Source organism: Lissotriton vulgaris, chromosome 2_1 (genome assembly GCF_964263255.1).
Source record: "Lissotriton vulgaris chromosome 2_1, aLisVul1.2, whole genome shotgun sequence".
In the NCBI taxonomy this organism is placed as follows: Eukaryota; Metazoa; Chordata; class Amphibia; order Caudata; family Salamandridae; genus Lissotriton; species Lissotriton vulgaris.
The window spans coordinates 124054651-124079350 of NC_141687.1; the positions used below are offsets into that span (position 1 = coordinate 124054651).

The following is a 24700-nucleotide window of genomic DNA, read 5'->3' on the forward strand; positions in this document are numbered from 1 at the left end:
CGTCCTCACTCTGTCTGTCTATCAATCTGTCTATCTATCGCCCTCACTCTATCTATCTATCTATCTATCTATCTATCTATCTATCTATCTATCGTCCTCACTCTGTCTGTCTATCTGTCTATCTATCGCCCTCACTCTGTCTGTCTATCTATCTTTCGCCCTCACTCTGTCTGTCTATCTATCTATCGCCCTCACTCTGTCTGTCTGTTCTATCTATCTATCTATCTATCTATCTATCTATCTATCTATCTATCTATCTATCTATCTATCTATCTATCTTTCTATCGTCTTGATGCCCCTTGGGGCTAAGTTTTGCGCGGTATAAAAACGCCATTCATTCATTCATTCATTCGATCGCCCTCACTCTATCTATCGCCCTCACTCTGTCTATCTATCTATCGCCCTCACTGTCTATCTATCGCCCTCACTCTGTCTATCTATCGCCCTCACTCTATCTATCGCCCTCACTCTGTCAATCTGTCTATCTATCGCCCTCACTCTGTCAATCTGTCTATCTATCGCCCTCACTCTGTCAATCTGTCTATCTATCGCCCTCACTCTGTCTGTCTGTCTGTCTGTCTGTCTGTCTATCTATCTATCTATCTATCTATCTATCTATCTATCTATCTATCTATCTATCTATCTCCTTCACTCTGTCTATCTATCTATCGCCCTCACTCTGTCATATAGATGCTGCTTTTCTATATACTGTGTTAAGTTAGCATGATTTTATTAAGTGTTTAAACGACATATTTTCCTTTGGCTTCAGTTTGCACACGACACATAATTGTTATTGTAGCTTTCAACCTAGACGAAAGATGTGATTTATTTGAGAATAATATGTTATTACTCTGATATCAGTCGTGCTTGGTACACTGTCTGAACAGTGAGTGCTGAACCCTCTAAGAATAACCTAACACAAGGTTGCTTGGAGGTCTGATCCTCGCACCACTAGACATAACACAAATACAGTTGCTGCCAACATTGGGCTCTAAGCGGGTTTAAGATAGAGTTACTGAGAATGCAAAAACACACTTGATGGTGCTTCGCATGCAGAGAGCTGGTAGCAGATGATGTGATCCTCTCCTCCTGACATTTAGAGGTATGGGCCCGCCCTGCTAAAACCCAAATGAGACCTTCTTATAATATAGTATGCTAAATAGGGAGTGCGAGAAATAGGTGATATAAATTTCTATTGATTTTTGCATTATAATATGCTATCACCGTTTGCTTATTATGGACTAGTGACTATGCTGATAACTCTGATTCTTATAATATGTCTTCTTGTATTATATAAGATACTGCGTTTGAGAACCTTGCATTGAATAATAAATATTTCAAAAGTGCACATGTCCTCTTTTACTCCACGTTCTGGTTTGAAATGATTATAGAGCGAAAGAGCGTTCATGTGCTCCACGATACCTGAGGTAACCTAAGTTCATGTTCTGGTTTGTCTAAGTCATTGGGAGATTGTTATGACCAATGAGACACTGTAGCTAGCTCGGTAAGGGGATTTTGGATACTGAGGTGAGTTTTGGGTCACCCTAATTCACTGAGGTTCCGGATCTTTATGCACAGTTCTGTAAGAGAACGGAATCCCTGCTACATGGCGCCTGTACGTTGGTGGTCTTATATCATGACACTCGAGTAGTATATCATTCAAACCTTAACCCCTTCATTGCCGTTTCCGGTAAGCAGTGGTTTCGGAAAAACCTACCTATTTTTAAAATAGGTCTTTTCAAGCTTGAATCTATCTGAAACGGTTTCTTTGAATTACTACCCAGTTGTGCTACAAAGTTTGCTTTGTTGATTCTCTTTCCTGTGCTGCCATGGCACAAGCCGTGGACATCCCGCTGCATAGTCGCATTGCGGTGCGTGATCATTTGCGGGCTTATGATGTTCCTTTGACAGGCTTGGCTGTGGTTTTGGAGGTGTGCGGAACATGCTTACCCATACGAACTGTTTTATTCGTGGGTGACATTTCCGGCGGTGGACGCAAATTCTGGTGTGTTCCACTCGTACACTGCGTCACCTGTACCTGCTGAATATGCTCCGTACAGAGCACAGGAAGTTCCTATCGATGTTTGGCAGCATGGAGTTTGGTTTGGTAGCGCCCTACCCCACTCTTTGACCGCTCCGAGATTAGGTCCTTTGTCCATTCCGGGCGCAAATTGGCCCGCTTTGGCTGGATTTACTCCTCACCCTAATCACGGCAATTGTAACGTGGGTGAACTTAGGCGACTTCATGTAGTCGCTATTGCCGTGATTAGAGCCCTTGTACATTACACAAGTCGTAATGTTCAAGGGGCAGCCCCTAGAGGTGCAGCACTTCCGGCAGGGCAGGCTGGTTTGAAAATCAGTCCTGTCATTGTGAATTCCGTAATGGGCAGGAAGCCCCAGGATAAGGATGATTTTCCTTTCTGGCTTGCCGAGAAATTTGACCAGCTGGAGGCTGTGTTTCCTAATACGACTCCTGGTGAAAAGCACCGGATTCTAACGCTTAGTTTGCCAAAGATTTAGCCCCTGAGCTTGTTGACTGTGAGACCTGGGGTAAGACTTTTGCATCGGTGTATTCGAGGTGCTATGGCACCCCGTCTGTGTCCAATCTGTCTACGGTCCTTAAACGTGTTCAAGATGATCACGGGCCGGAGTCTGCGGTTGAATTGGGTATGCGCCTGTGTGGTACCTTTGATGTGGTTTGCGATCTGATCCTTGCGAATGTTAAGGGGGATGCAGTGAACTTTCAGGTGGCTAACGTGTTAAAGGAGATTCCCGATCCCAAGAAACCCAGACAGTTAGCGAAGATAATTGTGGCGGCTTATAAAACGGTTGGCCGCAATGCCAAGGGTCTTAAGCCTTTTTCTGATAAAGAGAATAAGCAGCCCCAGGGACAGTGTTCGGTAGCAGCGGTTCAGCCCAATCCCAATAAAAAACCAAATTGGCCTAAAAAACAGAAACAGGGTAAGCAACAACAGGCTCAGACATCTCGCCCTGCGTCTCCGTTGCCTGCGCAGTCGGAACGTGTTTATGATTTGCGCGACCGCGCGATGATTAAATCTCCTGATCGTTTTCAGGCTTCTGAACAACGCTCTCCTCGTTCCTTTCAGGACTCATCGGCCCGTCAACCGGTGGTGGAGGGGGCGGCAGGGGCCAGGGTGGCCAGTAAGGACGTGACCAGCCCCGCCAGCGCAACGGTGCAAACAAGCAGGAGGGCTCTACGCCCAAGAGACCGCAGTTTGCCAAGAAGAAAGTCGCTGCCTTAACGGCGCATCGATATGCCCTAAATTGTGAGAACGCGGCTTCGGAATCTGACGTGGGCTCTGACCTTGATGGACAGCGCGGCGGAGATTACCATAGTGAGAGAGGCCCTCTGTCCACTACTGAAGGTGACAGCGACTGATACTTATGTTGTAATTGAAACAGCTGATACACGAGTTGCTCCCCCTGATAGACTTTTTGAAATTGTCCTGTTGATAGAAGGTGACATACAGCGTACCATAAAAGGGGTATTTTGAGAAAATCTTTCATCTACGGATGACATTTTGATTTCGGAGGCTGACTGGCCCCCACCTTTTGTTCTCGCAGCTCCGAGAGGGGAGGAGGTAATCCTCCCCAGTTTCGCGAACACTGTTTCGAGAGTGGAAGCGCTGCACTTTGCAGAAGAGTGGGCTTTGCCGCTTGCACCGGCTGTGTACCGTAATCAATGTGGCTGGGATAAATTGTCCCCAAGCCACGAGATTCCTTTACGGTCTGAGCCGCAGCCTCAACCTCAATATCCCATACGACGTGAAGCCAAAGCTTCAGTCGCGGCAATCCTTGAACAATTGGAATATCAAGGTGTGATTGAAACATGTGTGTCACCGATGAATAACCCCCTCTTTACTGTGAACAAGCCGGACGGCTCGTATCGTTTGGTTTTGGATTACCGACATTTAAACTCGCATTGCCGTAACTGTGCACTACAGAACACCCACGGCTCTGCCCTTGTGAATAGTCTTGTGCGTAAGCGGTTCAAAACCACGCTTGACATTTCCAATGGTTTTTATGCCCATAGATTGGATGGTCTTAGTTCCCAATGGACCTCCTTCACATGCGGCGGTGTGCAAAAAATGTTTCGGCGTCTCCCAATGGGCTATAAGAATAGTCCTGGAGTATTTTCCGCCCGCATAGTCTCTCTGTTGGAGAGGGTCGACCCAGATGCTTGTTCTTATGTGGATGACATCTATCTCACAGACGACGAACTTTGGGAGCATCTGTGTCGAGTGAACAGTATTATTTGTAACTTTGCAGACATGGGTTACAAGTTTAACTTTGCAAAATCGCACATTGCAGAGTACACAGTGTTGTTTCTAGGCTATGAACTCAACAATGAAGGAATAGGTTTGGCTCCTCACTTCCTGGAGAAGTGCGCACAGTTGCGCTCTCCGACAACACTGAAAAAATTGCAATCTTTACTGGGCTTTTTAAATTTCGGAAGAACTTACATTCCGGAATATGCCCAGCGTATCAAGCCTTTGTATGCTTTGATACAACCATCTTTTTTTTCAAATCATGCTGGCTGCCTGAGCATTCAGCTATTCTGCAGTCTTTGCAAGCTGATTTGCTCGCTTCTGAATATTACAGACTCGTGATAACCAGACCAACCTGGTGATAAGAATTGTCCCTGCAATGGTAGGTTTCACGTACCTAACTTTTAATGAAGGAGATACAGTACCTATTGCTTACAAGTCACACTTGTACACTTCGGCTGAAATGAGGTTTTCCACTGTGGAAAAAGTTTTGACGGCTGTGCAGATGGCAATTCTCAAGGAACGTGCCCTGTCACAGGGAAAACGCATGTTGGTTGTTACCCCGTGTCCTGCCTTGGAGGCAGTTACGAAAGCCAGTGTACCAAATTCCAAAGCTTTGCACCCTCGGTGGATTCAATGGGCTGCATCCTTGACATCCCAGGATGTCACGTTTATTTTTGACGCCACTGTAAGGGTCGCAGGAGTACTTACAGTATAAATTCGTTCATCCTGCTCCTTTAGCAATGCGACCCCTGGAGGATTTCCATTGCATCATTTACACCGATGGTTCGGTGCAGGTTGCGCATGGCTCTAAACATGGCTACGTTTCCGCATGCGCCATTGTGGTCGGTGCCATGGTGAACGATGAGTTCAAGTCCAGTGCCGTGCACACGCAGACACTTGGGGACTGCACCGCACAATTGGCAGAACTTCGTGCTCTGATGCTTGCATTGGAGTACGCCGATCCATGTGTGACGACTTTAATCGTAAGTGACTCTTACTACTGTGTCCAGTCTTACAATGAAAACCTGTACTTTAGGATTCAGAATGAATTTCGTGATTCCAAAGGTAGCACGATAAAACATAAAATGATCTGGGTCCGAGTGGCGGAACTTAAGGAAAAGTTACCACTCGTGATTCATACTCTTGGCCATCAGCGTGTGGGAGTCCACGCTGTCGGTAATTCGCTTGCTGATGAAGCGGCGAAGTCAGGAGTATCAAAATACTTGGTTGCAGCAGTTACACGTTCCAAAAGTAAGATAGATGATGACATCTTGGCGGCTGTTGCGGCCACTGAGAAGGGAGGTAAATATCCTGCGGGGTTCCCTTCGAAGTACACATACCACTTAAGTCCCGATAAGGTTCCTTATGTGAAAATTCCTGATGTTGGTGAACGTTTGATTCCCAACTCGGATCGCAGAGCTACTTTGATTACAGCGGCTCATGAAGGTGTGGCGTCTGCGCATGCGGGCGTCTCGGCCACTGTAACTCAGCTACAACAGAGGTTCTGGTGGCGGGGACTGTACAAACAGACGCGCGATTATGTCCTTCAATGTGACATTTGCCAGCAGATTAAGCCTTCAACTGCTGCGCGTCCGCCTCAGACACAGTTGTACATTTCTAATAAACCACTAGGATGCGTTTATTTGGATCTCTGCAGTCCTTCTTCTGATACTGCGTATAAATACATCTTAGTAGCAGTTGATTCATGCACACGCTTTGTGTGGGTATGGCCCCATCGCAGCGCTGATTCACGGACTGTCATACAGGATTTGCGTGTCTTTGTAGGGATTTTTGCCTGTGGTACCTTCCATTCGGATCAGGGTCCGGCTTTCGCCTCTAAGGCGTATAAGGATGCTATGGTTTCGTTAGGGGTCCAAGTCAAGTTTTCGTCTCCGTACAGACCTGAGGGTAACAGTGTAGTGGAACGAATGAACCGTGACTTAAAGCAATCTTTGACAGCTCGAGTTATAGGCACTGGCAGAAACTGGTTGGCCCATCTCAATGGCGTGCAGTGTGCGCTTAATAATCTCCCTAGATGGTCTCAGAGTGGGCGGACCCCATACGAAATGCTCTTTGGTATCAAGATGTATGTCCCTGACCTCGACGGTCTAGACTGCAAGGCCCAGGCCGCGGCCTTTGACGTAGATGAACATTGCAATGTTTTACAGGATCTACAAAAGACCAGAAACAGTCTAGCTAAGGAACATTTGCCCTCCACTTCGGATGATGCGTTGCAGATCCCGGTAGTAGGCTGGCTACCCCAAGTTGGAGAACTGGTTCGAGAGAAGATCGATAACAAGAAAGAGTTTGGTCCTTCATATCGTGCACCGGTTCGAGTTCTTGGAGTGAAGGGCACGAGAACAGTCATATTACCACCACTTCCAGGTCGTAAGGAAAACAGATTTATCTCAATTGACAATGTCAAGATACACAGGGTGGCCGATTCTTCATAGCATGACACCGGCAGTATCCTGTCCTTCCATGGTGAGGCATTCTGTGTTGGCCATTACTTCTGGTACTGAGCCGGAGGTGGCCCTCGAGATGCCTGTTATTTCCAGTCCTTTATTAAATACTTTTCCTGTTAATGACACTGATGAGCTAAACTACACCTATCCTACTGAATTATCAATGCCGGATTTGCAGACTCGTTTGGCCACACAATCCAGATTCTCTTTTGACTCTGTTTCAGTGCATTCAAAGAAACCCTCAAATATTGCAATATATGCCACTTTATTTAAAAAACATTTTTGGCTCCCCCTTGGACATACATTTGGATGATTCTATTTTCAGTTTATCTTTTTATGTCAATTGGTTTTGTGTTTTATTTTTTCCGTCTGATCGATGGCCAGTATGTCAAAGAAAGAACAGGAATTCGGTACCTTAATGAAACATTGGCCCCTCTTTCCTCTTCACATTCAGCACACAGACTGAAAAGTGATTTGACTACAGTTAACATCACTGCTTGGCCTGTTCTTGATGGGATTGTGTGGGATGCGTTTAGGTTTCAAATACATGGCCCCACTGAAGTGATAAATGTTCCGAATGTGCTTAAAGTAAACATGGGGGATGTGGTGAAACAAAATATACGTTCTGATGATTGGGATATTCAGGCCGTGGAAGCATTATTCTCTGATTTGAAATACTATGCTGCCTTTGATGCTGAGGATTTATACTTAGATTCTGTTAATTATGGTGATTTGTTTTGCTTTCAACATTATGGTAATCATTTTCTGCATAAAACAAATTCCAGAAGGGTTGCTGTAAATTACACGCAGTGGGAACATTGCCCAGCTCCATTGAGAGGCAGCTCCAGTACATTTCTGAAAAAATACACTTATTTTACAGACTTTAATCCATCAAATCCTGAGTCATTTTATTTCAAAATGACACAAAAGTCCATGTCCAAAGTTAGACTTACCGATACAAAATTGCTGTATTCGAAGTCCTTTCTAGACAAGTTAGCTGTGGATGGCTACGAGCTATGGAAGGGAAACAATGAACTTAAAGCGGTTTGGGGTACCAAAGATTGGCAGGTACAAGGCACTGAGGCTTTGCACCGTGCATGTCTCATCCCGAATCACATGTTGTTTCTAAATTCTACTATTTCCCAAACAACATGTAGCTGAAGCCGCTGCTGCAACATGGCTTATCCATGGATTAATTACGTTACCATTTGCTTTGTACAAATATACTAATTGTATGCGGTATATTGCAATAGGGCGATATGAACCACTAGGCAGTGCATTCCTCCATGAGGCATGGTCTCTACCATACACGTACAGATGTCTGAAAGATGGAAAGGAAGTGAATCTTAATGGTGAAGAATGCACACAGTCGCCTGACCGTTCATTAATATGCAGACACATCCAGTTGCATGGTTCTTGTAATTAGGACCGGCCTAATTTAGCCTGTGTTTTGAAAGGCACGCCAGTTCCAGCAATAGTTCCCACATTTACATTATTGACAAATGGTAGTTATTTGCTTTTGAATAACGAAGAGTGTTGTGGATTAATGGTCGGTATCGCTTATGTGGTTACTGTATCAGAACGTGTGGTGTGTTGCAAAAATGTGCTATATCCTCCCACACATGGGAATTCAGATGTTTCCATCTGGCCGCGCATCCCAACCTTGAAAGCGGAGTTCAATGGTATGAGTAGAATAAGAGCTCTTTTGTCTCAAAAGGAAGTGGCCCTATGCTCGGCCCGTGAAACTTATGTCCTTCACATAGCTAACACACGCACAGAGGTGCAGGCACTTTTAAATACTGACTTGCCTTTTCATTTCTGCGAATTAGTTCATCAAATCTTTAATGCCTCCTCCACGTCGGGCTTAGCTTAGTTAGCAGTGGTCTCGTGACTACATTCGAAAAGATTTTTGGTGTCATCCCCGCTTTCTTCCATTTAAAATTTTTGAGTTTGTTTGGCGGATTCCCTGTTTTGCTGGCTTTGGCTGCAGGCATTTTGATATTATTTTGCTTCCTAAAACATGGATGCCCGTCCTGCGCAAGAAACCGCTCAACTCCTTCTGACACTGTTTCGCAACCGGATGCTTGATTACTATGGCACCCTGCCGCTTGTGACCTTAAGCACGGCATTTGGATTATCGTTTCGATTTTCCTATTTCACATGTGTCCAGCCTGTGTTTCATTGCCTGAGCTGCGATTTCGACTGGGCCATTGATTTGTGTCTCTGCTTGCCGATATCTCCTGACGTTGATTTTAATCACCTGATGGGCCTCGTAGTTCCTCACGAGTTGGTTTGTTCTGGCGAAAGGATTATGGCCTTGGCAGCGATGCATGGACTAATGGGTCAGTGGGACATACCCGCAGCGGCGCATGAGTTTTCTGGCACATAGCGTTCTTGAGAACCCAGAGAGTTGTCCTCTGATGTTGCTAGAGGATCCGGTGCTGGAGGAGCACGTATGTTCTTTCCCATTGCGTAATTGGATGGCTGAACTGTTTTCGGATGATGACAGTGATTTCATGTTGGAAGCTGTTGCTGCCTATTTTGCATATTCTGTCCAATAATGAAATGCTTTGGAGACTTTCATTATTATGGCACGTGACTTTTTTGTATTTTTGAAAGGTGCCTTTTTACTTACGAACATTTGACTTCATAAGATTTAGGCCTATAACTTTATACTGGGCCTCGAGTTGAAGACTTTGAATTAAAAAAAAAAATTTTGCCCACCATAGGCATTCGTACATATTTTTATATAATTTTTGTATACACATTTAGCTTGGCTCAATATTGTTGAACTCTGCTTTCATGTTATGCCTCTATTCTAGTATTGGCCTGTGTTATTTGACCGTCCTCGGATCATTGGGGGGTGTCATATAGATGCTGCTTTTCTATATACTGTGTTAAGTTAGCATGAGTTTATTAAGTGTTTAAACAACATATTTTCCTTTGACTTCAGTTTGCACACAACACAATTGTTATTGTAGCTTTCCCTGAACCCTCTAGGAATAACCTAACACAAGGTTGCTGGGACGTCTGATCCTCGCACCACTAGACATAACACAAATACAGTTGCTGCCAACATTGGGCTCTAAGCGGGTTTAAGATAGAGTTACTGAGAATGCAAAAACACACTTGATGGTGCTTCGCATGCAGAGAGCTGGTAGCAGATGATGTGATCCTCTCCTCCTGACATTTAGAGGTATGTGCCCGCCCTGCTAAAACCTAAATGAGAACTTCTTAGATATAATATAGTATGCTAAATAGGGAGTGCGAGAAATAGGTGATATAAATTTCTATAGATTTTTGTATTATAATATGCTATCACCGTTTGCTTATTATGGACTAGTGACTATGCTGATAACTCTGATTCTTATAATATGTCTTCTTGTATTATATAAGATACTGCGTTTGAGAACCTTGCATTGAATAATAAATATTTCAAAAGTGCACGTGTCCTCTTTTACTCCACGTTCTGGTTTGAAATGATTATAGAGCGAAAGAGTGTTCATGTGTTCCACGAAACCTGAGGTAACCTAAGTTCATGTTCTGGTTTGTCTAAGTCATTGGGAGATTGTTATGACCAATGAGACACTGTAGCTAGCTAGGTAAGGAGATTTTGGATACTGAGGTGAGTTTTGGGTCACCCTAATTCACTGAGGTTCCGGATCTTTATGCACAGTTCTGTAAGAGAACGGAATTCCTGCTATCTATCGTCCTCACTCTGTCTATCTATCGCCCTCACTCTATCTATCGCCCTCACTCTGTCTATCTATCTATCTATCGCCCTCACTCTATCTATCGCCCTCACTCTATCTATCGCCTTCACTCTATCGCCCTCTCTATCGCCCTCACTCTCTCTATCTATTGCATCACCACAGCATCACTCAGCACTACCACAACATCACTATGCTCTGCCACAGCATTACTCGTCGCCACCACGACATCACTCAGCGCCAACACAACATCACTCAGCGCCACCACAGCATCAATCTGTGCAACCATTCAACAACAACTGGTACAAATATGTTCTCTCAATGTTTCAAGAGTTATTACAAATGAAACAAAAAGATGTTAATATTTCACTTCTGTTCTTGGATTTTTGTCACAATAAAATACACTGAACATTATCTTCACACAAGTTATTTACAAAAGTTTAAGCTATTGCGATTATAAATTACAATAACTTTTATTTAAGTATTAATTATTTAAAAAAATGAAAAGCCATTGTTATTTGTAATATCAATACATCTCAGTCACGTTAATACAACACGTATTGCATTACAAATGCTATAGGTGTCACAAGTTATACCTATTGCCATTGTAAATGACAAAGCTATTAATTTCCCTATTTTCAAAACCAAAACAGAAATAAAAAATTTGTCATTCACAATACTAATAGCTCAAACTTTCCTAATGCGAGACAAAATGTATTTCTGCAGTTCTAAAAAAAGGCTCTATTGTGGTCCATCAAGACCCACCTTTCTGCATTTACCAAAATTGTCTATTGTAGTTGATGGCTCAGCATACAGTGGAGTAATCTGGAGACACTTACAGTTTTGAACTCTGATTAATGCTGTCCATGCTATTGACTGGTTTATTACAGCAAAAAAAGTAGCCATCTTGGAATGTTAACTTTATATAGAGTGAACAAAAATCTTGTTAGTTTTCATTTGTGTACATAGTAGCTCTTATGACGAATTGTTATATTTTAGAGAATTGTTTTATTATTTACACACTTCTGCAGCTGTTGGAAAATTTTGACCACGAGAGGCCACTGAGGATGGGAAAGCCATGAGGTGGCAGGTGATGGAGTAAGTAAGATAAAGGAGGCTGGTCTATATGAAATGGGTTGCGAGTTGTTCTGCATGACATGGCAAGAAAAGGACCACAGCATAGCCTACAGTGGAACACACACTGGGAGTGAAGGCACGCCAATTGAGGGCATAAGCCCATAGAGTGTGTAAGAGAATGCCGCATCGAAGGCAAAGGACAATCGCATAGTGGGAAATAGTAGTTCAAGCGTAGGATTGCTATATCGAAAAGCATTGTCACCAGGATGGCAGCTGTTGGCTTCAGAGACATTCTACCTCACTCATTGGGAGTGAGAGATACATCACCCAATACATAGAAGAGACCATTGCAGGCCATTGGGTTGTGAAGGTTGTTTAATCTGGACAACAAGGGGAGCTTCACTGAGGAGGATCATTCACAAGAAAACTAAGAACTGGACAATGGTGGAGTTAGGAGCGCATATTTTTATCGAGCAGTGAGTCTTCCGGGTACAGCAAGTGTCCAGGGAGTCTCTGGAAAACAACACAAATACATACTTATTTGTGTGTGTCTATATTTTTTACTGCAAAAACAAAGTTAAAGTGGAGTTCTATGTAGGTCTTCTAATAATAAAAAAAGAAAAAAAATGCTAGCATTTAAAAACTACAAAATCACTGAATCCACCAAATATACATAATTGTCCCAAGTGTAACTTTCACCGCCATGGATTTCTGATGTCATCAGGGATGTACTATGGGAGGTCTTAAGCAGTGCATCGTTGTAGCACAAGTTACACCTAGGACAGTTGCCTATAACCAGTGAATGTCGGTGCTTGTCCAGTTTAACCTTTGATTTTTTTTCAATGAATTTTTAAGATTTTTTTTCAGTATAAGCTGAAATTGTACTAACTTGCTTACATTTAATTCCACTTTAACATTTGTTTTTTTCCAGTTAATTTTCTATTTATTTTTTTTCAACATAAACCTATATCTTAACTACCTGTCTGTGGCCAACCTCCACGCAACTTAGCCTTTCCTGTGTGTGGAGAGAGGTTGGCTGCAGAGCCTTGTCTGCGGCCAGGTCCTGCTGCGCCCAATTCCTCACTGGTGGGCAACACCCCACATGACCCACATCACTCCACTTATGTTTTTATTGTTTTATTTGGGTTGTGCTGACTCCTGCCAGAATACCACAGGAGCATGGTGTCCCAAAAAATAATCGGAGCTCAGGGTATCCCTACCTTGACCCCTTCTATTTTTTTCACATTTGTTTTTGGGAGGACCTAGGGACAGTTTTCCTGAGTCCTGTAATAATGGCTGCAACATTTCTTTTTATGTTGCGGCCACCCAATTGGAGTGCTTGCTCTTGCGGGACCGAGCTGGGCGGCAGGGAAAAAAAGAAGTCCCTTTGGTCTATCAGAATGCTTGAATTCGATACTATAGAAGTACGGGGGCTAGATAGCTCTTTTTAAAAAAACATCTTTTATTCTCAAAAACTACTGAACAGATTTGCACCCAATTTTAAAAAGCATGCTTTCTGATTAAAGATCTAGATTGAAGCCAAATATAGCCTAATTCCTCTGTCATTTTTTTCCTGTATCTTGTCTAAAATTCCTATGAGAAATTGCCTGTGAAAAACGTGTTACGGGGCCCACATTTTGCTCAGCCTCCTCTTGACGTATCACCTCGAAACGTTTCAGAAATGAGATGTCCTAGATAAACTTTTTTTTGGAAAGTTTTGTGAAGATTCCTCAAACTGCGCTAAAATTATTAGTAATAATAGAAATTCTGACTTTTATGTCACTGCACATTGGTGTCTGCCACGGTTATAAAAGTGTGTGTGTATGTGTGTGTGTGTGTGTGTATATATATATATATATATATATATATATATATATATGTATATGTATATATATATATATATATCTCTTTTGTAAGGCAGTGCATCTGTAGAAATGTTTATTACAGTATCTCCTTTACAACAATAAGTCAAGTCTTATGTTCTTCACAGATGAAATTTCACTTCATTTCTTCCACTTTGCATTTTGATGAACTAACCTTCGGCTTTGTAGGATCTTCATTGGAAGTCATAAATGCTAAATAAATTCATGCTGCAGAGTATTCTTTATTTATGACTTCAGTGAAGATTCCTACGAAGCAGAACCAAGACAACAGATATGTAACCTTTTCTCCTGTATCGTAAGAGCTTCATTGATAGTTATATATGTTTTAATGAAGATTCCTACGATTCAAGTCAAGTCAAGATTTGTATAGCGCACTACTCACCCAGAGGGTCTCAAGGCGCTTGGGGGAGTGGGTTCGCTATTTATCAAACAGCCATGTTTTGAGTTGTTTTCTGAAGGAGCGGTGGTTCTGTGTAAGTCGTTGGTGGGTGGGAAGAGAATTCCAGGTTTTGGCTGCTAAGTAGGAGAATGATCTTTCTCCCATGGTGGCTCTTCGGATGCGTGGGATCGCGGCGAGGGCTTGATTGGACGATTGTAGATGGCGGGTGGGGGTGTAGAAGGTCAGGCGCGTGTTGAGGTAACTGGGTCCTAGGTCTTAGAGGGCCTTGTGTGCGTGGGTGAGGAGACGGAACTTGATTCTCTTGTTGACGGGGAGCCAGTGAAGGTCTCAGGTGACCGGAAATGTGGTTGTGGCGTGGTATGTCTAGGATGAGTCGGGCAGAGGCGTTCTGAATGTGTTGGAGTTTTTTCTGTAATTTGGCTGTGGTCCCGGCATGGAGGGTGTTTCCGTAGTCCAGTCGGCTTGTGACAAGTGCTTGGGTAACCATCTTTCTTGTTTCGGTGGGGATCCATCGGAAGATCTTTCGGAGCATGCCTAAGATGTTAAAGCAAGATGACGAGACGGCGTTGACTTGTCTGGTCATTGAGAGGGAGGAGTCTAGTATGAATCCTAGATTGTGAGCATGGTCCGTAGGTTTGGGCGCGCTGCCTAAGGCCTGAGGCCACCATGAATCGTCCCATGCGGAGGGGGATGATCCAAGGATGAGGACTTCCGTCTTGTCTGAATTCAGTTTTAGGCGGTTGTTCTTCATCCACTCGGCTACGTCTTTCATCCCTTCGTGTTGGTTGGTTTTGGCGGTGTTTGGGTCTTTGGTGAGGGAGAGGATCAGCTGTGTGTCGTCAGCATAGGAGATGATGTTAAGGTTGTGCTGGCGTGCGATGGATGCGAGGGGGCTCATGTAGACGTTGAAGAGGGTGGGGCTGAGGGATGATCCTTGTGGTACTCCACAGATGACTACGGAGGCCTCTGACTTGAAGGGGGAGGCGGACTCTCTGGGTTCTTCCGGCGAGGAACGAGATGATCCAGTCCAATGCTTTTTCTTGCATCCCGACGTTGCTGAGGCGTTGTACGAGGGTGCTATGGCAGACCATGTCAAACGCTGCTGAGAGGTCCAGGAGGATGAGGGCAGCTGTTTCCCCGTTGTCGAGTAGTGTTCGGATGTCGTCTGTGGCTGCGATGAGGGCGGTCTCGGTGCTGTGTTTTTCTCGGAAGCCGGATTGTGTGGGGTCGAGGGAGCCGTTAGACTCGAGGAAGGCGGCGAGCTGGTTGTTGACCGTCTTCTCTATGACTTTGGCAGGGAATGGGAGGAGCGAGATGGGGCGGTAGTTCTTAAGTTCGGTGGGGTCTGCTGTAGGTTTCTTCAGGAGGGCACTGAGTTCTGCATGTTTCCAGCTTTCCGGGAAGGAAGCGGTGTTGAAGGAGCAGTTGATGATGTCTCGGAGTTGGGGTGCGATGATGGAGACGGCCTTGTTGAAGATGTGGTGGGGGCATGGATCTGTTGGTGATCCGGAGTGGATGGAATTCATCAAGCGGATGGTGTCTTCGGTGCTAATTGGGGTCCAGGCGCAAAGGGTGGTGGTGGGGGGCTTCAGTTCGGAGGTGAGGGGAGTGGATAGTTCGCCAAAGCTGTTATGTATGTCAACGATCTTGCTGTGGAAGAACAAGGCTAGAGAGTCGCAGAGTTCTTGAGAGGGGGTGATGTCGTTGGTGTCGGCGCTGGGGTTGGTAAGCTCTTTGACGATGCTGAAGAGTTCCTTGCTGTTGTGGACGTTGTTATCGAGTCGATCCTTGAATGCTGATTTCTTTGTGGATCGGATCAGCTGGTGGTGTTTGTTTAGTCCTGTTTTCCAATTTGTAACCATTTCCACTTGTATAGATTATTAGCTTGATACTTGGCTTGTACCCCTTCTAGCCTCCTTAGACATTGAGCATGATATCCATACAGTTTCTTCACACCCTGCATTGCACATTCCCTGTGCGTGTATGCGCACTGAAAAATCTAGGGTTCTCTTTTTTTCTATCCATCTTTAGTGTTCAGCTTTCCAGTCATATACACTGTACCGTCTCTCTCCTACAACTCAGTTTCAAGTGATGTAGCTGATATCAAATTCATGACTGTAGCCCTTTTAGATGACACTAATGCAAGGCCAATGAACTTACTACTCACGTTATGCTTTTTTCGGCATGGCATCAGCCCCAAAAAGTCTAAGGTCAATGAACTTACTGCTTACTTTATGCTTTTTTCGGCATGGCATCAGCCCCAAAAAGTGTATCTCAGCTTACAGAAGGACCTTCCTCACTGTCTCTTCAGTAGGAATATCAGATCCTGTCATCCAGTAACTTATTATGACTGGCCACTTCGTAAACATGTGTAAAAAGTCTGCTTTACAGACTCCACATCTCAGGTTGGCTGTCCTTAGTCAGTGCATTTGTCTCACCCTTGCAGAAATCGCACTCACACACACATACATTGGAACTATCATACATGTATCACACGCTCACTCGACATACACAGTGGTTGTCAGTGCTAGGCTCTGAGTTTCACCTAGCGATGGAACTTTACAAAAAGAGGGGCCTTTAGACCATACTCTCATTGACGGAGACAAAGGTCTGGTCCAGTTATACATCACAAAGAATAGTATGCTGCCGCCCCCACCTTACATGATGCACTCCGGATAGGTATAGTAGTTCACTATATATATATAGGAGCATGCTTAGTGCACCCCTACATGTCATCAGAAAGGTCCTGACAGGCCTGAACCTCTGCACACATGCTAAATTAGTATGACGCCAGGGCCAAAATAAAAGTAAGGATGGCAGTTTAAAGATGAAGTTGAGAACTCAGGGCAGGAGCACATATCTGTGCACCAAGCACGGAACATAATCATCCCAATAGGGAACATAAGCAGTTTGAAGTAGAAGAAGAACATAACCACAGTGGTAATTGAGAAAATGTGTTGGAAGGGTCCTTGTAAAAGCAATATACAGACGTTTACCTAAACAAACGTAGAGAACATGGAATGTATGTAAAATTTAAGTAGCAAACGTGTGATTTAAAGATGCATATGACATTCACTATTCTCATTCTTTTGTAATTCTTATGCCTTGCATATGTCGCAGTATCCTTTCGATTCATTAACAAATTCCATATCAATTTATGCAGAGGGAACTGGATGCCACAGCAACTCTATTGGCTAACCGGCAAGATGAAAGTGAACAGTCTCGAAAGAAACTTATTGATCAAAGTCGGGAATTTAAGAAAAATACTCCTGAGGTAAGTTGGATTGTTTTGGTGAAAGGGTGTTGTGCAACCAAAATGTTTAACTATTGTTCACTTGCATATTAGATCAGTGTGTCTTAACATTTTGACTTCTGTGGACACCCACTGAATCATTATTTAAACTTGGAACCCGGGGACCCGAACCAAGTCATTGTTGGAAGCCTGGGACCTCAGCCTAAGCATTTTCAATGATTTGAACCTCAAAACAATAAACACAAAATATAGACAAAAGCATTCATCAAACAAATGCACATGTTGAAATACTTTACTTAATTCACCAACAAATATTTTAGAAAGTCACAATTTAAATTTTAACCCCTCCCACGCTTGTGACGGCCTCGGGTGGGCTGTGCTGGTGACGGAACAGTTCCGGCACGGCCCACTCGCCGCGGCTGCGCCGCGCTGATTTCGCGCCTGCGCGGCGCGTTCTATTGAGCGGGCGGGGCCATGACGTAACCATTCCGTCACAAGCACAGCTCACCCGAGGGGCCTGACGGAGCGGTTCAGTCACCAGCGCGGGAGCGAACGTGCGGCCCCCTCCCCCCGCCCCTTAGCAGTGAAAGGGTTAATGAGGTTGAAACCTTTCTAAATTCAATTGAGGCCACTTGTTTCTCATACTATTTTATGTTTGATGCACTTACACTGCTCCCACAAATCAATCGGAGGATACGAACTCTATTTTTATCCTCACATGTTAAATTACACCAATTTACAATTCTATTTTACATTTTCCTTCTTTATTTATACACTTTATTAATCTATTAATATTTAATGTTTAAAGCAGTCGGGACCCCCAGGGTTTCCCAGATCACACGTTAAGAACCACTGTATTAGATCATAGTATTAAATTATATCAACTATATGTAGTTCTTCATTCTGGTGTTATAATAAAAGTTGCATACGTCTCGTGTCTAGCGTTCCAGCACACATGCTCTGCTCGCTCTGCGAGCCATATTGCAGTAGGATAGGTTTTAGAAGTGAAGTTAAATCCCCACCTATCTTTTTTTATTGACTGGCATCATTGTTTATGGTAAGCGCTGGCTTCTGATTGAAAATTAGGCTTCTTTGTTACTGCCCTGTCTCCTTTTGGGGCTGCCCATCCGGACGGGATCGTTTACTTGCATCGTTACACGGTGGGCTTTATCTGGTGGGTGGGCACTATTTTTAAAATGGACACTGATGTGGACTATGGGCTCAAAATTGTATGCTTTTTATTACTTTAATGAGCGCAGCATCCGCTAGAGACACCGCGCTCACTTTATGTATTTATATTTAGCATTTATGTTGAGCGCGGTGTCCACTTCAGGGACACCTTGCTCGGTTTCTTTATATATTTTTTAACTTTAACACTGAGCGCAGGGCCTGCTTGAAGGACAACACGCTCAGTGTTAAAGTTAAAGGAAAAAAAAAAAGAAACCGAGTGCGGTGTGCTTGAAGCGGTGCCGCGCTTAGTTTTAAACTTAACCATTTGCAATGCAATTGGACCTATTGCATGCAAATGCTTGTTTATAAGAAGGTGTTGACTTACTTATTGAGGGTCTGGCCTTGGGTGGGGTGTAGTGCTTAGGCACGTTATCTTAGTACAGTAAGACATTTGAATTCCTAACTAGCAGTGTCTTAAAAATGTTCCGTCCTGTGTGGTTAGGACGTGCATGGTTGTGCGTGATAGGCAAGTATACATCCCGTCAATTAGAGGTCTAGTACACAGCTGCACTGTCTTGATGCGGTTAAATACTGAATCTAAAAAACAAACAAATTGAGAGGCAACAAAGCAAGTATATTTCAAAATGCTACACAACACTAAAGAAGTAACAGTGTCCTTCATTGATGCCAAGAAATATTTCTTTAATGTATCCTTGAAATATTCTTGATTCAAGATAATCAAATCAAACAGCCAACGCGTTTCACCCTTATATAGGGCTTCCTCAGGGCTGCAAACACAACATGAATATAATCAACAATGCTCAACTATTCAATAATAATAATAATAATAATAATAGGGACATTTATAAAGCGCTGAGTTACGCGCACCGGCGTGTCCACGCGCTGAAAAGTGGGAGAGGCGGCAAGCAGGGAACACAGCTGCCGAGCAGACAGTTATTTCACGTAGAGGTAGGTTTTTAATTTCGCTCGGAACCTCGCTTCCTCAGGTTCCAGGCGCAAGCCCACTGGGAGTTTATTCCAGTAGTTTGCCGCTAGGCACCTAAAGGACCTGCCTCCCATGCGAGCTTTCTTAACCCTGGGGATCCTCAGTAGACCCCCACCCGCGGATCTGAGCGCTCGAGCAGGTTCGTAAACTTCAATCAGTTTCTTCAATGGACGAGGTGCCCTGCCATTCAAGATCCGGTGACAGGTGCAGAGGGCTTTATATTCCACTCTGCTCCTCACAGGAAGCCAGTGTAACTTCTGCAGGGCCACCTTCGAAGGCGCCCTTTTTGGCAGCCTGAGGATCAAGCGTGCTGCCACATTTTGCAGCACTTGAAGGCGTGCCATGCTTTTCTCTGGTGCCCCCAGGTACAGCAGGTTCCCGTAATCCAACCTGGCTGTCACCAGAGCATGTACCAGGGTTTGACGTGCTTCAATCGGGAGTAGGACCAGGACTTTTCTCAATCTCTTCAGTACCCCAAAGCACACTCCGACCACCCAGTTGATCTGGGGCCCGAAAGTGAGACCCGCATCAAACCAAACCCCCAGGTTTCTTGCCTCCTGGCAGGGGGTGGGAGTTGGTCCTAAACAGGGTGGCCACCATGCCGACGACCAGGCAGACTGGGCTCTCCCTACCACCAACACCTCTGTCTTGCTGCCGTTAAGTTTCAAACAATTGATGGCCATCCACAATACAAGATTTTATACCAAAATTTGTTAAATAAAATAATATCAATTACTATCCATTAAGTTTAAAAGAGACATCACAATAGGATTTCATCAATGTAGTTCAACCAGTAAAGAAATCATCAGTTAGAGATATAATTTAGTGAATGAAAAGAAAAAGCAAAGGAGGACGGAAGGAAAAACTTAGACACCCAAGTGAACAAGAATTGTTTAAAACTACAAGAAAAAACAAGAACAAACCCGAAGTAGAATAAGGATGAAAGGAAAAAGAAAAAAGAAAAAGTATCAAGAAGCACAGTTAGTCCCTCAACCAAATATACCCAACATAATTATGAACAATAATTCAAGAGTGAGTTCTGACAGACTCCTTCTGTATGTTTAGCTACTAACACAAAGGCTAACACCTAGGCTTACAAACGACCCTCATGTGTGCAAAGTTAAGAGCAATACATCCTAAGATGAAAAGTGACCAACACCAAAGCAACAAATCCAAGCCTCACCATGAAGTTGAGCCAACCAGTGTAATGGTGATCTCGAATATCTCAATTCAGTTATTTATATAAGCTGAGAATAAAGCAGGATTTACTTAGTGATCTTGCCTCACATCTTTAGGAACACATGACAATGAATTTGGAATAAATTAAAAAAACGCAAATCTTCTCAAACAGGTATAGTATCCGTCAGATAGGTGAACTCACGCGAAAAATTCAATTAAAGGTTGCACGCTTCTCGAGCAATAGTTAACAAATACTAAAACAAAAAAACCATCATTAACTATACTGCATTCATTGCTGGAGAAAGCAAAATTAGCAACATTCTCAAATAATTCAAAGACCAACATTTACCTTAAAACTCCACATCTTGGAGCTATTGAAGTCCTTCAAAAAAGAGTGCGCTGTGATATGTGATACTTCGTACACTGAAATGGGATTCAATCACATAAACAGCCATTAGTTCCATACTGCAAGTCCCTTAATAAATTATGCTCAATTAAGTTCAAAACAAAAACGCAAATCTTTATCTATAAAAATGTAAACACAAATGTTTGTCTAAAAACGTGTGTGTATATATATATATCTCCAGCCCGCCTCAGCAAGTAGGAGATGCAAGGGCTGCTGCCAGGTGCAGCTTGTGACTTCACGAGGGGTTTTCTTCACTGCAATGTTAACCCGCAGCCCAGTGGACACTATCTTCAAGAGGCTCGAGTGTAAGGGGACTTAAGGAAGCACTTTGTGATTTTAAACGGCAACCAGGAATACTTCCAATCTGTCACCTGTGTTTCCCCTGCAGTGCACCAGTAGAGAAGGGAGGAATGATGTTTGATCCGGCTCCGCGCAACTTCCACCCAGGCAAGAGGAACTCTGGGAGATGTAGTGTGTAATGCATTACACTGTGAGGGGCGAGCACATGACCAGGAGCACTGTGCGCTTCCACCAATCGGAGGGATGCAGGACTATTTAAAACACAGGTGGGGCAGCATCCTGGCATTACAGAGGCACCCGAGGAAGGCTAACCAGCCGAAATGCATCGTGCCAGACATCTGTTTACATAAAAGGCTTCCAAGTGAAATTTCCCCGTGTGGCCTCTCTCTTTCGGTAATGGAGGGGTTTGTCTGTATATATATATATATATATATATATATATATACATATATATACACAGACTAAACGTGCACTAATCAGTATATCCCATTGTCATAGTCCATCTGATCTCGTATGTATGAAGAAAAAGTTCTCTTGAATACAAGTCGCTAATAAGGTAAATCAAAACACCCCTTTAAACAGATGTACCAAATAGAAAGACATCATCAAATTCATGAATCCCCCTAGGACACATTGTCGAACGGTCGAGTAGCTCAAAAACTATAAACCAGAACAGGTCCTACGGATCTACACATGTCTTTAATGGTATGGTATTCATGGTATACACCAAACGCTCAAACGCCATTAGGAAAGGGTGTTTAACAACAGTATCTTATAAGTCCTGTTCGACACAGACGTGAAAGAAAATCGAAAAAATGCAGTACACAGAAATAGACATATTAGCAAACGGTACCAAAAGCTGACCATTGCGATATATGAAACAATACCGAGTAAACATCACAAATTAGTGCACGCTTAGCCCACCATGTACCTTTGGGGCAAGAGATAGGCAAATAGAGCCACAAGTTTACTCACACTGATTATTCCTCAAACGGCCCTCATCCGACGCCGAGTCTGTCAACCCGCTCAACCAATTTTGAGATTTAGACGGAAACAAGTCATCTGTCTTTTAAGCCAATGCAAATCAACATTCCGCCCCGTTTCCGACCACATGATGTATCTCCATGGAACTACTAGACCATAACGCAGCAGAGTTATTGGTAATTTCTCTTTCAACCCAAAGTGCTTTATTAAAAACACACAATATATATATTGCGCATACCTATATCACAAAATGTGTGAGCTAAAAAACATATAATACGACCAAAAATGGGGACTGGAACCAAAAAAAGGCAGGTAGAAAAGCGATATAATCCCAGCATATTTAAACAAATCAATGTTAAATTCCTAGTACATAGCGTGCTCGTACTTACTATGCACAGAGGTGGCAGAGTACGTGTCTTTATCTCTCACGCCACTACTACCAATCATGTAAATTCCTTCTAGAAACAGAAATATAAGAAATATCAATATGAAAAGTGAGATGCCAGATTATAGAAAAGCCCAGCAACAAGACAGTATGTGTCATTAGTATTGAAGAAAAAAGACTAACGCACATCAATTTATCAAATAGATGGTCCCTAAATTACTTTTAGGCAGTATAATTTGCACACATATGTGTAAATTCTCTCACATAATTACAACATCAGGTTTGACATTGTTCGAAACAAAATATATCCGTTCTTGCAACTTTTAGAGCCAATTTCATGTGATAGAGGAAACCTCATCCATTCCAGTGATGTGCCGGAAAGAGGGGAGCAAAAAAAGGAGGGAAAAAAACCTCACCAATCTATGGCACATTCTATCTTATCATATCAGTAGTGGAATTACACATTGAGCACATAAAGTTCACATAGTATAATTCATTATGACAAACCCAATCAGTTACAGAAAGACAACAAATGCCCTCTATAGAAATAAATCGTTCAATCATATGTGGTTCCAGCAACAGCAAGGTACAGCAATGGGCTCAAAATTCGCACATCCTATGCTAATTTATTCATGGGATGGTTTGAAAAAGTCCATGTGTGTTCCCATAATGGGAGAAAGTGGTCCGTAGATGTCCATTTTTGGGGACGTTACATAGACGACGTCTTTTTGATCTGGACTGGGTCTTAAGAGAATCTGGAACAGTTTTTCAACTATCATAATGGCAACTCCTTTAATGTCCGCTTTACGATGAATAGGTCTAAGAACACTATTCATTTTCTTGATGTTGAAGTATATGTTGTGCATGGGAAATTGCTATCCTCCTTATACAGGAAGGAAACTGCGGTCAACAGTACACTCCATTTTGATAGTGCATATGCAATGAATACAAAGAAAGCAATTCCCTTGGGAGAACTGATTCGTGTTCATCACAATTGCAGTGATACCACACATTTTGAAAGAGATGCTATGGAAACTGTACAACGGTTCAAGAAGAGATGGTATAAGGATCAAGTACTCCATAAGACCTTAAATAAAGTTAGACATATTAACAGAAGTGATACACTGAAACCAAAAAGACTATTGACCTCTCAAAAAGGTGAACACCTGGCATTTATCACCACCTTTTCGCAGCTGAATCAGGACATGTATAAAATCTTGCAAAAGCATTGGAAAATCCTAATGGGTACACCCCTTACTGGGCCACTTGTTGGTGTAAAGCCCTCTATCATATACAAAAGATCTGGGACACTGAGAAAGGCTCTATGCTCCAGCTATACAGCGATCAGAGCTAATAACCATGGCATGTGGCTTAAACGCCCTAAAGGCTTCTTTGTATGTGGAAATTGTAATATGTGCTATTTGCGCATGAATAAGATCTCACGTTTTGCATACAATAGTGGTTATTTGCATGAAGTAAAACACTTATTGAATTGCCAATCAACGCATGTGATCTATGTGATTGTGTGTAACTGTGCAAGAATCTATGTTGGAAGTACAGTTAGACAACTAAAGGTGCGAATTCAGGAACATCATAGAGCCTGCTCTAGAAATGATAACACCAATGCTCTTGGGGCTCATATTTGTGAGTCTGCAATTCCTAAGACCAACTTCAAATTTCATGCAATTGATCATGTTCCCCCGGATAGACGGGGGTGGGGGCCAACAGAAAATTGCGTTTAAGACAATTGGAGGCGACATGGATCTGTAAATTAAGGGCCACAACATTTGGTCTGAATTCAAATAATGAGATGCACTATTTGTTGTAATATGCCTGTGTTTTTGATCATTAATGAGTTGATCTCCATGTCGAACAGCACCTGAATTGTGTTCATCTGAGTGACAAAACACACTATATGGGCTTCAATCATGTTTTGGTATTTTAGAACAATAATGTGTCTTGCCTTTCAAAAATTGTCATAAATGTGAGTATTATTTATCTCTTTTTCTTTGCATGATAGTTATTGTACCAATGATCTATGCCCCTGAATTTGTGATATACTCTTCACATATACTGAAATAGCAACTTGATGTTACATCTGTGATGACGTGCTGTACTTCGTTCTGGAGAATGGTTCTCTCTCCATTGCTTGTCCTGTTTGAAAACATTAGGTCTCCCAGAAATGATAAT

The 24700-nt window shown here is 43.0% G+C and overlaps 1 protein-coding gene across 3 annotated transcripts in view; it reads left to right on the plus strand.

The window, feature by feature from the left end:
* Nucleotides 1-24700, plus strand: part of CUX1 (cut like homeobox 1) — a 1218817-nt gene that overhangs the window by 147588 nt on the left and 1046529 nt on the right. For all 3 annotated transcript variants that reach the window (XM_086954570.1, XM_086954568.1, XM_086954569.1), the window contains exon 2: nt 16991-17101. In XM_086954570.1, coding sequence (XP_086810696.1) covers nt 16991-17101 — 111 coding nt within the window. The remainder of the gene's footprint in view (nt 1-16990; nt 17102-24700) is intronic.